This window comes from Xenia sp. Carnegie-2017, unplaced genomic scaffold (assembly GCF_021976095.1).
Source record: "Xenia sp. Carnegie-2017 unplaced genomic scaffold, XeniaSp_v1 HiC_scaffold_1, whole genome shotgun sequence".
Classification (NCBI taxonomy): Eukaryota; Metazoa; Cnidaria; class Anthozoa; order Malacalcyonacea; family Xeniidae; genus Xenia; species Xenia sp. Carnegie-2017.
Window position 1 is genome coordinate 9,315,271 of NW_025813402.1, and position 15,744 is coordinate 9,331,014.

Below are 15,744 nucleotides of genomic sequence, written 5' to 3' on the forward strand. Positions count from 1 at the left end.
CACATACTGCTGGTGTACTTGTTTCATTTCCCGTTTCGCTCTTTTCATAAGAATTAAGTTAATATCTATCGTTACCATACTTACCACATGATTGTTAGGTGCAAGTACGAGCACCCTCGCATACTTTTGGGTTGCTTAGAGTCATGGTGTCGAATAGAATATCTCGCATTCTGGACTGACCACCGCACACTTACATCTTATCACATAGAATACTTTGACGAAAATGTCGAGAAAAAAACTTTTAACGCTCTGCTTTCGAATGTTTTGGACAACGACAAGCTACTTACACATTCTTACCTTACTAGGTTCCAGGCCGCAACTGGTTCCTCTGATACAAACCTTGGTCCTTGGTTACTATGTAACCTCATTTGACAAGAACATTGCAGCGGAATTTTGCCAAAAAATTTTGAACAAAAAAAGAACAAATTGATGCTGACGAAGCAAAGGTTATCTTGATCTAAAGTTAATTAATCTGACCAAAACTTTCATAGAGCAACGTTCGTAAAGCCATAAAAAGCACATGTCGTTGGACTTCTTTTGAAAGCTGTACGTACAGCTAGAGCCCAAAATTCAACAGCTCAGAATTTTACACTAATGCTATTGTTATCCAAAAATTAATCTTAAACTAATCCTAAGCCTAATTTTGCGTAATGTTTTATGGGTAAAATATGGTGATTATGGTGATTGAGCCTGAAAACGGGGAGAGTACGAATATTGACTTGAGAAAATTTTTGCTGGTTCTTAAATAGAGTGTCCGGAGGCTTCGTGACCTATAGCTTTCCTCTAATTCTTTTAAACCAAACTGATATGGACATGGAATTTTTCAATTTGGGGTTTACGGTCAAACATGAACAGACGTTCAAAAAGTAAAACCGTAGCGATAGCTCTGGAAAAAGTTTAATTGCATCAAATTGTAAAGAAAATACGTGTAAAATCCTGCTGTATTGCAAACCTTTCAGCGATGATCAATCAACTACTAGCTACGTTGACCACTGGTCTTTAATAAACAGAAAAAATGACACTACGTTTCAGCGTGAAATTTATTTTATTCGGCTGTTTGTAGCCAGTTAAAAGCTTACATAATTTTTATTAGGCGATGCTTTGAGCAAATCAATGCACTGCAATAGCTTTTGAGATTAGTCGGTCGGTCAAAGGAGAATTACTCTTTAAAGCTTTTCGTTCCGCGAGCAAAGCTCTGAAATAGACATAAAAACTGTCAGTGTCAATATTTTGATAAAAACAATGCAAAACAACAAATTCCATACAGGAAACGGCATCGTGCCAACAGAACTATAAATGATCACCGAAAACTTGTAGTTTCTAACACATTGCAAATTTTTAGATAAAATAACCCGTGTGAAACTATACTTTTATCGAAGTGAATGATTTGAGCATGGGAGTATTGTCACAGGTTTGTAGATGCAGATCGCCCGGACGTGGTCAGCAGTAGTCATCTTCAGAGTGAGAAGATGACAACACACATTTTGGTGAGCTACCCTCCAAGCCCCTAGAAAGTCTTGCGCCTTTGGTGCACACATCGCCACCCCCCACCCCCCAACCCGGGCTAAATCAGAAGAACTTGGAGAAAGCACTGCACGGATCACACGAAATGACGGTTATGATCACCGGTAATGGTTTTTCATTACGTATTTTTAAAGATGTTTGGTCAATAACGTACCTTGCAAAGCACTGGTGAGATTTTCGCGGCGATCGCAAAGCCGAATGAATCAAAAACTGGTTAAAAATGTCTCTCTATACATAACAATTGAAAGCATCGAATGAAAATGAGATCGTCCACGATATACTTCATGGTAATTTTAGAAAGAATTTAACAAACCTGAGCATTACTTCCACCAATTTTCACGATCTTATATCGAAGTGGAGCAAGCAGGTCAGTGGACTTCTCATAATCTTCCTAAGAAAAGAGTTTGGTCAAGATATCACTCAAAGTTACTCGAACGTCATCAGTCAATAATAATAAGGATTGACATGACAGCGCACACCAAGCAAAAATAAAACATAGCTACAAGTCCCTACAACGACGACGGCGCGTTTAGGTAGGTAATCTAAACACGCTCGGCTTTATTGGCAAAATTGAATTCTGTCACTGTCATTTGTACGTGAAATACACGTGGTTCAGACGACCTTTGAACTCGTACTAATCTAACACTCTCTCTACTGTCGAGCTACCAAGCTCACAGGGACTGGAGACGAGTCAAATTTCTTACACGCACATAGACGAGAAATTGTTGTTATCGTCACGACAGCAGCCTTTTGATGGCACCGTTTTGCGACCATACTCCAAAACCAGCATCAGAGAATCAGAAGGAGAATTCATGTTTTTCATGAGCGTAAAACCGTGTCAGAATTCAAATTCTGATGCTGTCATATGATGGCTTTGGAACAAAGTCGAATCTTTATGGTCAAACAAATGTTCATTCCATTTTACCATTAATGCACATTCAACACGACAGCCGTGCAAGAAATTTACCTTATCAAAGTACTCAAAAGCCTCGCACATTTTTAAGCCAACTTCGTCACACACATCGCGATTATTTCCTTCGCGTTCCCTCGAAGAGAAATCGAACAAACATGTTATTTCTTCAACGCAGCGTTGAAAATGATATATTCGTGTTCTTACTGCATGTAGTCTTTCAACGACTGCATAATTTTCTTCGTTTCTTCTTCGTCCTTCGACCTCAACGTGCACATCAGTAAATGCAAGTCATTAAAGACCTGTATATTCAAGCAGTAAAAGAAAAATCAAAATGAAATTCTCTACGAGGTAATTCAATGGATGTGATTTAATGGACGTAATTCGTACTATATTGGTGAAACCACACGATATGTAGCCACAAAGATAAAAGAACACCCTCCTTGTTTCACGATCCTAGACACTGCCAACACTCCATTTAATATCAAACTCAAAGAAGCCATTTATATAAAGAACTTACACCCAACCTTAACAAACAAGCCCAACTACAACTTCCTTCTGTTCCCACTTTCCTACTGCACACATCCCGGGTTCTGTCATTCACTCATTACAATTTGTAAATGATTTATCTATATTCACTAAGTTGTACATCACTTGTGCATCATGCTTTTTTATATTATATATTCCACACTGCAAATAACGTATTCATTCGCAGTGAAGATGTCTTACAGTTGAGTCGAAACACGTAAGCAATTAAAAACTTCAAATATATTGTCATTTATTTCTGTGTAACCTTTACAAAACGTCATCAAGTTCAGAAGCCACATCCACCTTACAGCCGAATGTAACATTCGAAACTATATAATACATACACTGCTTCAGTCTGCATTTTAACGAGAATAACGCTTAATGAACGGCCCACAGACAGACAAATTAAAACAAAGCCAGAACTTCACCAAGATAGATACATAGCCTATAGACTAGCTATAGCTACTCATACACAGCCTGCATCACAACAGGTTCCACACAGCTAGTTGCACTGGAGCTAGTTGCTAAAGGTTCAATGTAAATTGACACACCATTCACCAATGCTAGGATTGGCTTATGTGTCTTTGCGTCATGCCACGTGGTCTATCCTATTAGGAAATTAAAAAGGGCCACTTATTGCATACACACATGTGTAATATCAAATGAAACTAAACTTTAAAAAAATTTTTAAATTCACCTACTTGTGTCACAATTAAAGAATGGTTAAAAGAAACATAATGGTTAAAAGAAACAAGGCTCGGGAATGGGCAAATACTTTTGAACAAAGTCAAAGTAATCAGAAACGGAATAACTTCTCTTTCTTATAACACTTAACTATTTTACTCAGCTAGCAACGGTTCTAAAATCTGAATTTGTTGTGACATGTATAAAGTACTGTTTACGACGATAGAAATCCGTTAATGTTTCATAATACAACAATACAATAAAATCTTTATTAAAAATGCGGGAAATGCATTCAGAGACTAAGAAGACTAAATTTCTAAATTTGGCGAGGATGGTTTTCATGGGCCCCGTGACAGTTGAAATGGCAATTAAAGCCCCTTAATTGGCGCCGCTCTGAGCCTCGCAACTAGCACACCAACAAGCAAGAAATACAGTTAACCATCTATACAGTAGCAGAGAAAGAGGAAAGTCTATCCTATCACGATATGCAAGAGAAAAAAGCAGATGTACAATCTTTACTTTGATAAGCTTTACATACGTACAACCTTCCAATCAACGCTCCTCACCCACATTCAGGTTGTTTATACAGGCTAACATTCACATTCAGGCAATAGTCCAACAATTTTGACTGACATTCAACAAGCTGCACACATATCTGGAGATTACAATCCAGCAAACTGGGCTTGTTACAAACGGGAAAACTGTCGCAACAGAATGACAATAATTGAAAGCATCGTGCCTTGTTCCCATCACGAATTACGCCATTTCTATAAACTATTCATGTCACATCACTGGCTAAAGTTCACATGGATCTTTGAAAGACATACACCTACCAATACATGATCGTCAGCATGCTTGTCACCCCAAAGCTCGCGCATTTCCCGCCACCTGTCCTTAACATTGACACCTGCAAAGAAGAAAGGTATTGCGTACAATGCGCAGCCATATTGAACAGTCCCACTCATAAGATTAATCCGATCGCAATGAATTTTGGAGCGCATTGTATTAATAAACCCTATAAAATATTTCAACGTGAAGATAGAAGCATTCTCTTGCGATAGTATCTCTCAAATGGTGTCACGCAAATTTTGCAATACATCCTTTCTAAATAGTACAACTGCTTCCTACATTTAAGCTAATAAATAGCAGATTTGTCATCGCACCATAAGAAACGCTTCTCGCAATATTTCAAAGCAGAAATTAATATACTTCGTATGTCAACATCGTGAAGTGAAACTGTTCACTAAAGCAGCCTTGCGGCTTCAAATTCAATTTGTGATGCGCGATCCATGTAATATACATATCACTGGGGTAGGTTTCGTTTGGAATAATCAAAGACTGCTATGGGGGTGTCCGGTAGCGGATCCAGGGTAGTTCAAAATACACAACTCAAAACATTTTAAAATACTTTACATCAAATCATATTGGGATGATTTTAGCTCAAAATATTCTTTGAGAATTTCTAACAAACAGCGTTGTAATAAAAGTACTTTCAATTTACAACGAGCTTTTTTAATTTATTTTGACCGACTATAGATCCGCCACTGGATGTGTCAATTTGGAAAACATAAAAGTATTAAATAAAAATATTTGGTTCATCCCATGCCACTTTAAGGAAGTTGGAGATATACACTACATTCAAGCAATGTAAACTACTGATATCAAAAGCTACACGATAAAAACAGCCCGTCGGTATAACAGTCAAGCAAAATGTTTCGTCGCAGGATCTTTCATTTTTTTGGGGGGTGGGAAGCACAAGTCTACTTGCCCAAACTTCTAACATACTCAAAAGTCGGTGAAGTAATTGATAATCACATGCAGGTTTTGAATTTTGAATCAATTTGCCGAGTGAAATAACATCCTTTTATGGCCGTAGCTACCAACTTGGGAGTGGTAAATTTTCTATATTGCAAACGGACAAGGCACGATGTTGCGGATCCTCTACTCTAAGGGATCCGAGGGAAAGGGGCCCGAAAGGGCACTTTTGACATCCTGAACCCGCAAATCACCATTAACCATATCATGAGGACACATTTAAACAAAAAATATGGTAAAAAAAAACCAACCAGTAAAACAGTGAAAATAACCAGTAAAAGACTTTTTCTACGAATTTGAAACAGCCGCGAAAACAAGCTTCCGAATCTCTGTCACTAGCTGAGCAAAAAATAGCCTCTTCGTAAATTTGGAGGGGTGCCCCTCGTGCTTAATCATGCATGGTGGCCTCATCAATCAATCATCACGACGTCAAGAACAACGCACTGTTTGCATGATGTCTTCGCTAAACTTCGGTGTACCAATACAGTTAGAGACTCACATCGTACTTGTATGTCATTTTACAAAAATTTTTGCCTGATTTCCGTGACTATTTCCCGAATTTTTCAAAGTTTTTAAAATTTCGGGAGGCAGTTGCCCTACCGCCCCCCCAGCTCGTACGCGAATGAGCTTGGTGCATAAATGTAAAGTTAGAAGTAAATTATGTTACAGCATATTCGAGTGAAATTATTTTGCAATGTTGCAACTGGAGCTCCTGCTTTTCTTGGTCTACCACCTTATTGTGCAAGGGATGTTTGACGACACAAAATCACGCGAACCATGCAGAAGTCAAGAAAAGCCAACGTGATATCTATATTTGTTCAAGCAGTCACGTGGATACATGAACGTACCTTCGAGTTCCAGTCTGTACAACAACGATGATCCATCGACGAGATCGAGCATTGCTCCTGATTTGCATCGCTTTGATACCTATACAGAAATAAAATTCACTATCTAGTGGACAGCACCATACATGCTTCGGAAAAATGTCCCAGGCTACGTTTTGCATCTTCGTGAGGAAAGGAACAAAAACACTAACCTGCTGGTCGTAAATGTCAATGGCTGTTTCATACTCCTCCTAAATAACAAGCACAAACTTATCCGTTAAAAGACATTCAAAAATTACATGGGCACATGCGACACAGGCACTTGTTTTTGAAGTTTATTTTCGAAAAGAAGCGTGTGATTATTGAAGTGAACGAAGAGTAAGTCGATTGTCCAAAATCAAACCGGTTTGATTAGGGGTGAACCGTATATAGCGCGCTGGAGGCCAGCATAGCTCAAGTTTTCCGAGAAATCGTTCGAGCAACGATCGGCATGATTTTTTTTGGAATACTTCACTCGATTTATTCATTGAAAAATCAGGCGGATTTTGTGACTACGCCTAGCAAGGTTACACTGTTACAAGGTTATACCGTTGCCAACATATCCTGACAAATCCCTTGGTAAAATAGTCTCTATAAATCTTTCAAAATACACCCCACTTCAACCAAGTTGAGCATAATACTGCTGCCAGCCTCCTCTAACAAAACTCCTGATTTGCAAAATGATAATCGTCACTAAATTATTCAAAATACACTCCCACTTCAACCAAGTTTAACAGAATACTGCTGCCTGCCATGCAACCTCTCTTAAAAACCTTGATAAAATAGTGACTAATCTTTCAAAATATGTATTTATGAAATAATAATAACAAAAACGCTTTCGCTGATTGGTCTATAGTCATGTTTTCATTAGCCTTTGCAAACTGCAAAGCGATCTGAGCTCAAGAAATCGAATCAATCAATCAATCAAAGAGAATTTGCCAATCAATTAAGGAGGCATGGTAGAGGTAAAATTAAAACGTTTGCTCTAAATTTGTTTGTTTGAATTATAGTTATTTTATAAAAGAAGCAAATAGAAGATGTTTTTCGTGTTTGCACTGGCTTAGTGCAATGATCAACCTTCGAGTTCTCCCCAAGGTCTCCCCGATTTGGATAAGCAAGTGCAAACAGGGTAAACATCTTAAGTATTATAATATATTTTGATACATTCAATATGTTCAATCATAATGAATCAAAACCTATATACCTTTTCAATGTGGTAAAGAGCCCAATGCCAGTAGTTATGACAGGCGAGCATTTCACCTCTCTAGAAAATACGTAAAAATTCAGGCGGTCGCGACGTCTCCGACGAGCGCACGAAGGTAAAAAGAATGAAAAAGCTTCACTAACTGTCCAATATTCTTCTGTATCGTCCAAAAACTTAATTCCTTCGTCGTTTCTTCCCTCCATCTCTATCACATGGCATAGCGCATGCGTCGACCAGCAGTCGTAAGGATTTATTTGAAGACCCTGTAATTATCACGAGTGAAAAGTTTTCATAATTCTTCGGGCGATGAGTCGCACCCGTTAGGCCGTTATAGTGTTGAGTTCAGGCGATGAGTTACGTGTGTACATCATAGTTTTATTCGACTGACATATGATTCAAGTTGCATTACATGACAATGTGCGGATGGATGCATTTACAGTCTAACCTCTACATAAGGACACCTCCAGTAAGCGGACACTGCCTGCAGGTACTTGCTAACACGTTATTATCTTTTATAACCACACATGAGCAGACACCAGGTCGTGGTCTCGAGGCTGTCCGCTTACGAGAGGTTGGACTGTATAGCTGTTTCTTTCTTAATAAATTACAACATAAAGAAATCAATCATAGCGCAGATTGATTTTTTGAACGAACTCAAACGAATTCTTCAAAAATTATTGTGCAGCCGAAATTCTACTTTATTTCCGCAATGCTTGCTGGGATAGGCACTGTTGACTACTCGATTGAAGATTTGGGTTATTGGTAAACAGTGGCAGATTCGACGTTAGTCAAAACAAATAACAATAGTCAATTTGAATTCAAAGCTTTCAATGATGTTTGAAAGAACATTGGTGTTTGTCGTAAATTTCCAAAGAGTAAAATTTCATCAAAGAATTCATAAATGTAGATATAAAGTCTTAATGTAGATTAATATATCAATTTATATTTTTATCGCTGGATCCGCCGCTGTTCATAAACATCGCTTGCTATTCACAAGCTCTCCATTCCCTCCATTCAATAAAAAAGTCTTACCTTCTTCGCATAAGTTTCCGCCTTGTTGTAAAAATTCGTCTCCACCAATCCGAACGCATACATTCCATTTAAAAATCTACACGGGCATAAACAACACCAATGTTATGATGCACTTAAAATTTTGATTACTCACTTAGATATAAGCCATGAAAATACTATAACTAAACCACGTAAGGATTCTTCTGGGTTTAACGCAAGAAAAAATCATAAACCGTATGTCCTGAAGCGCCTATTTCCTTCTGAAAATTTACAAATGACAACCGACTTTTCCAAAAAAGCGACTTCACCCATACAAAAGTTCTTCAAAAAAGCGCTTCACCAGAAAAACATGTATTACACACCACAAAAAATCAACTTGAATGGCAACCCGTTGTCTTATATATGTTGAAGACAAGTGTCTTAATAAAACAGAAAGATAAAACGCATGCGCCGATTAGCTTATAACTGTGTTTGAATTGGTCTGAGTTAAGCCAATTAAATCAATTCACAAATTAATCATGAATACATGCTAGAGGAATTATTAAAACGTTTGCCTTGTATTTGTCTTTTTCGTATTATTGCTATTTTAAAAAAGAAATAAAAGATGTTTTTTGCGATTGCACTTTGCTAATGCAAACCTCGGAGACGTTTGTGAGAACTCTCGAGCAGGTGCAACCCTCGACCTTCGGTCTCAGGCCTTGCATTGATCTGCTCTCGAGTTCTTCCAAAGATTTGCTCTGTCTGCAAATACAGTAAACATATTTTATTTCATGAATGTGTACCACATTCTCTTGCCTCACCAAAAAAACGAACATGTCGGAAATGATGGGACCAAAAAGAAAAACTTGCTTTACCCGTAAAGGGGCATCGTTTCATTCCAATGGGGCATTACTTTTGCGATAGAATCACGTAATTGTTCCTGATATCCAAGATAAAAGTAAGAATCGTGAGCAAACTTCAAGGCAGTCACGTCAGTCGGATATTCATTCAAGATATCTTCCCAAATATTGCCAGCTTTTTCGACAAAACTGTGTAAGGAAAGCGATAAAACGTTTCACAAAACATCACATTGCTTGTCAATTGTCTATTGACATTTTTTTTCAAATTTGTCAAGTTTTGAGATGTCCTTATTCGTATTTCAAAGAACATACAAAATGACTTTACATTCCTTTCCGTTAATGTGTTATATTTTATTTTTTTCTCGAGATAGCTAATTAAATTTATTCATAATTCAAATAACATGTTATGACATCGCAGTGCATAACATTTCAAACACCATCAACTTTCCACATCGTTAGAACATGCACAAATACAATAGTTAAAATCAATAAATATATGTGCCAAAATTAGATAGCTATTTTAATGCTGACTGTCGAAAAAAAGCTTTCTATTTCCCAATACTAATTATGCAATGTGATGTCATAACGACGTTATTTGCATCGTGAAAAATGTTGAGTGTATCCAAAAAGAAATAAAATAACACAGTTCTATTGAAGAGTTTATCAAGTCATGTTAACTTGCCTTTACGACGCAATCAGAAAACTCTATGGTAAAATTTGGTGTCATAAACACCGAAACGTTTTACCAAATTTCAATTCCAACATAAAGAACGATTCGCTGCTCAAGAGAAAAGCAACAATGTTGATTTTTCATTCGTTGAAATGGGTTACCTGAGCTTTCGAGTCGAATGCTGCGAGGCTGCGCAGACTTCCCACACCTAAAATTACGACTGCTGAAAGTCCAAATTACAAGCAGAGTAACACACAAATTGGAGAAATTTAGCAAACACAAAGAGTGCCGATGTTTGACTCAGTTGTCGAGATTTTAGGTATCAGAAGTTGCGACGGCCTCGCAGCACCCAACTGCAAAACTGCAAATTGTGTCGATGCATTTCTCTGAATTGGAACAAAACACCACTCGACTGCATATCAGATGCCAGTCATTGTTCTTCACTATCAAGAACTAAGCTCTCGTGAGCGCAGCAGAAATGGAGAGATTAAAATGAGTTTGTGGCAAAGCAAATTTGTGCACACTTACTCCCCTATTTTCATGTTGAAACAACGCCCAAGAAGACAAAATAAGAATTTTATATAGTGTACAATGTATAGCGTGATTTGAATTTGGCCTAGCAGGCAAACTTTAATTTTGGATTTGACCAGATAAAAATTGTTGATTGCCTCTGTAATTCATTCCCTCCCGAGCAATACCGTATTTTATAGTAGAACATGTTACATAGCTATTTTGGCAAACAAGCTAACTATTTGAAGAACAAAATTTCAAAAATAGTTACGTACCCTTGCGACCAATTTTGTATGGCAGTCACGTGCTTTCTCTCGCGATCGGTCAAAATCGTTTCTGGCTTTTCCACCAACTTTACCATACGGTCAATGGACTGCCTCAGACCATCGTTCTTCCAAATGTTCGTCCCAGTTCCAATGAGTTCCAGGCCGCTCGACAAAACCTGTCCCATAACTACCAACAAAATAAAACGAGTCAAATGTTATTCAAGCATCACAAATATAAAAACACTTCGATATCTCGTGAATGAAAAATATTTTCCATTCATTTTTCAAGAGAGTCCAGCGTGAATTTAAAAGTTCCATACACGAGTATGAAATCTTAAACAGCCTATTCAAAGATGCATATTCATTTTTCTAACCCATTGAGCCACCCCACGCCTCGTGCATTTTCAGTGTTGAGATGGCTTACCGAAATCGGGATCCCCTTCCATCATCTCTTTAAGCGAAGATTCGAGTCCACCGACATTGGGGTCGTCATACCAGCCGAGATACTGAAATAAAGACAGGTAAGTTTGATTTGCAGCTACGCATCAGACAGCTAAATTGCTAAGTTCGTAACTTGAAAAGTTGCAATTGGAAAAGTTTGAAAACATTTACAGATCATGATGTAGAATATACATTTATACACTAATTCGTGTAAAACCATTTTTAAAACGGTAAGTATAAAACACGGCAAACTTGCGTGTAATCGGCCATGTTTCTAAATAAAATTGCTATTACGCTTCTCAAGAAGAAGAAAATGCAATTTATGGTTTTATCATTCACAATTTTCCAAAAATTGGACCGACAAAGATTATGGCATCTTTGTTTCGGACGTGGGAGTAACTTTTACTGAATAAAATTGTGAAACTCTAAATCTTTAGGGCGCGCTCTTGAATATTGGTTCATCAAACAAAAATCGAGCAACGCCAAAGTTCAAACTTGCCAGCCATATACTTCGAGACAGATCTTATACAAGTGGTATAAAGAGCAGGGTCGTAACCCCAATTGAGGAAATCGGACTTGTTCTGGTGGCTTTATTTTCATCCACGTTAATGCTTCGTACGCTAGCCACATTCGTACGTTAGCTACATTCGTACGCTAGCTACATTCGTACGCTAGCTACATTCGTACGCTAGCTACATTCGTACGCTAGCTACATTCGTACGCTAGCTACATTCGTACGCTAGCTACATTCGTACGCTAGCTACATTCGTACGCTAGCTACATTCGTACGCTAGCTACATTCGTACGCTAGCTACATTCGTACGCTAGCCACATTCGTAGCTACATTCGTACGCTAGCTACATTCGTACGCTAGCTACATTCGTACGCTAGCCACATTCGTACGCTAGCTACATTCGTACGTTAGCTACATTCGTACGCTAGCTACATTCGTATACATTCGTACGTTAGCTACATTCGTACGCTAGCTACATTCGTACGCTAGCTACATTCGTACGCTAGCTACATTCGTACGCTAGCTACATTCGTACGCTAGCTACATTCATTCGCTACATTCATTATTCTTCATTACATTCGTTATAGCTACATTCGTACTTCGTATTCGTTCATTCATTACATTCGCTACATTCGTACGCTAGCTACATTCGTACGCTAGCTACATTCGTACGCTAGCTACATTCGTACGCTAGCTACATTCGTACGCTAGCTACATTCGTACGCTAGCTACATTCGTACGTTAGCTACATTCGTACACTAGCTACATTCGTACGCTAGCCTCTGTTTAACTTGGTAACTACATGCACTTTAAATGAGACTGCAGAGAAACAAACAAGTGGTCGGAGTTCAGTAACATAGGAACCGTTTTTATTTTTCCAAATTCAACCAGACCATTTCAATTATTTTTATAACTTTCTATGTTGAATTTCCAAAAAACGAACTCGTGGTTACACGGGAGAGAGAGAGAGAGGGGGGGGGGTTGCAAGTGCCCCCAGTTCACATTCCCAAGGTTACAGGCCTGAAAAGCGAGAAATGATGCATAATAAAGACAAGCACATCTTAGAAATCGTATGAAGTAAAGACGACGGAAGACTTTTTATACTATGAACATTATGTGAGTATTAGCTACATTTCAGTACTAGGTACTTGATACCGGACGATGATACCATTGTCTTCTTTATTTGAAATTTGGGTGTTAAAAATTGTCATGGCGAACAAATATTTCACTGTGCTTATGTGCAGCACTGTGGAGATAAGATGACTCTTCAACCATCGATAAAAATTTTCCTTCAAATTCCGCAATCAGACTTGTGCAATCAAGACTGCTTCTGAAAAACCTGGGTTGAAGGCAAGTAAGTTGAAAGCGGAATGATAAATGTACCGTGATTTTGGAAAACGGGAAAGTTAGCTACATTCAAAAACTTGTGAAAAACCACTGGACATGAAGATTTCCTGCAACATGAAACAGCAGCAGAGTCATGCCGCGAGTTATAGTCCTTTTATGAAAATTTCAGAGCATTATCATCGTTTATTTTTCAGAAATCTATCGTTTTTGCAGTGAGTGAAAATTCAAGTCCAAAAAGCAGGACAGAAGTTGCGGGCTGGCCTCGCCACCGTCCACCATCGGCCAACCTTCACGAGATGAGTCAAATTTTTTAATTGTAGCTCAACATTGACGGTCACAGAAACTCCATGGATGGAACTACTAAAAGGCTTAAATGTATACAGAGGCGTAACTAGAACGTTAATGGGGTGTGCATGTTCATATATTCCGTTGTGCTCTACTGATTTCTTTTGAAAGTGATTTGAATTTCAAAAGAAATCAGTAGGGCAACTGAATATATGAATATACACACCCCAATTAACGTTCTAGTTTCGCCTCTGCATGTATAAGAGCATGCACTGCCTCGATTCCTTGAACATCACAGGGAACGAATTGGTGCTGCCAGCTGGTACAGTGTGACGATAGCACGTGCTCACGTGCAAAAACAACGAGGATGACACGGCTTGTTCACCTAAGTAATATTGCGTCAACCCGATGGCTGATGCGTTTCTAAGCGTGTAAATCGCGTGTTCCATGACTTCCTTCGAAAAGACCTCTGCATTTGCTCATTTCTCTTATGTAGATCGATGATTTCGATAGATCACGAGCGTGATAGCCACGCATGAAAGGCCAGAGGTCGACTGTCGACAATAATAGTGAAATTACACATTCTATCATCACATAATACTAACATAGTTGAGTTTTTTCCAGTGATTTTTGTGTAAGCGGTACACACAATGGACACACCGTTCGCCAGCACAGGAAATAGAACTGGATGTATGACATTCTATCGCTTATATTACTGGTTCTACAACACGCGAAATTAATTACTAATTCAATCCTTTAGCCCACATCAAATATCGGCCATAGACAAGTGCTATAAGATAAAGGATCAGGGGTAGGGATGAATTTTGTGTACTTGTAGCTAACGAAAATTTAACCAGGGGGAGAGGGATACCTCTGTTTCTTGAACTGGAAATGTGAGAGGCGAACGAATGACGCATGTCGCTTACACCAAAATTATAACACATTTCAAATTTTCAAAAGATAAAGAAATTTTACACAATTTTTAAAGAAGCGAAGCCATAACGACATCGTTTACGTCTAATTTCGATTTTTCCAAGGTGAACATCTGAAACGCCCCAAGTTCGTTGGGTTTGCAGTTTGCCTTGGACATATAATAGTAAATACATAACAGTTTCGACATGACAACGCACCTGAGTCACAGCAGCATCAAAAAGCTTTGCAGATCTATCGCTCGTTGTTGATAACGACAAACCTTCACTTTTCCATGCCTTTGAAAGAAAGAAAGAATAGATGATGAACTTTCGAGTTAGCCGTGAATTGTTACCCTTATTTGTATCATATCCAACGAGAATAGAAATTCAGTGAACATGGCCATTCATTTGCTCTGTAGATGAACTTCATCCCTTCAATACGCAGCTATTGCCTAATAAATCAATACTTGCCGCAAGATCCCGCCATTCTCGATGTTTCGCAGAAGACATTTGCTCCGTTGTTGCACCTCAACACGAAAATTACAAGTTGCATGTACCCGTGTATATTGTGTGACACATTGCGTATTCGGAGAATGCTCAGAGCAAGTCAGAGAGGCCAGGGCCAGAGGTCAACCTTCCGGAAATGAATACTTAATCACGTGTGACGAATGAAATGTTATTCAAATCCAACGCGGACAGAATTTGGAAGGCTGAAGGCCTGAAGCAGCATTAAGCCACGTTGGTCTTTGCGTACTTTTAAATATGAATGCTGATATGGTCACTCGTATGAACACAAAGTTTGCCAACCAGGTAATAATGACGGAAGAGGAGTTGGACGTTTTTATTTCAAGATGAATATTTAATTTGGCTTACACCTCTTAGGGTATACAAAGCACTTAGGAAGCGAGGTAGGGGACAAAAAAGCAAAAGCTGCATGTTTATAATCAGTGGAGACATGGCTGTGGACAATTGGGGGTATGGGGGTTTATGGGGAAGGGCTCATATTCATGATATGCATGTTACAGTAAATGGTTACAGTTCGTCAGAGCAATGGGAAGAATCGTATTCCGAAGAAAATAGATACAAACTTAATTTTTCAGACATACGTCGTTTTTCTTGCAGTTTGTGAAAAATTTTGCGGCAAGCAGAGCCTTTTCTTGACGTCGCAATGATATTTTATACTGCATGGAAAGCTTATGGATACGAGCAATGCAAAAGAGCATCAGTTTTTCCAAGATTAATCCAGCCCAAACAAGTCCAAAACGACGTCTCACCGACAATTTTGAATAATATAGGAAGTAACAAAAAATGGGGAGAAATGGGGTTTTTTTCTTTCAGAAGAAGCTACAATGAGAAAATTTTCGACTGGACATGGTTTTTCGGTACGAAATATCATCTGTAAATGAATACTAGCTCCCATAA

The 15,744-nt window shown here is 38.5% G+C and overlaps 1 protein-coding gene across 1 annotated transcript; it reads right to left on the reverse strand.

Annotated features, from left to right (window-relative positions):
• Nucleotides 1-1,026: 1,026 nt before the first annotated feature.
• Nucleotides 1,027-14,923, reverse strand: LOC124435272 (tetratricopeptide repeat protein 38-like). The gene is made up of 16 exons (XM_046985212.1): nucleotides 14,794-14,923; nucleotides 14,542-14,619; nucleotides 11,249-11,330; nucleotides 10,834-11,011; nucleotides 9,394-9,567; nucleotides 8,561-8,636; nucleotides 7,672-7,791; nucleotides 7,529-7,588; nucleotides 6,498-6,536; nucleotides 6,310-6,388; nucleotides 4,480-4,553; nucleotides 2,642-2,736; nucleotides 2,492-2,570; nucleotides 1,838-1,915; nucleotides 1,679-1,752; nucleotides 1,027-1,195 (listed from the first exon to the last, which is right to left on the reverse strand). The coding sequence occupies exons 1-16, from the start codon at nucleotides 14,830-14,832 to the stop codon at nucleotides 1,111-1,113; spliced, it is 1,410 nt and encodes a 469-aa protein (XP_046841168.1). The 5' UTR covers nucleotides 14,833-14,923; the 3' UTR covers nucleotides 1,027-1,110.
• Between the last annotated feature and the right edge of the window lie 821 nt (nucleotides 14,924-15,744).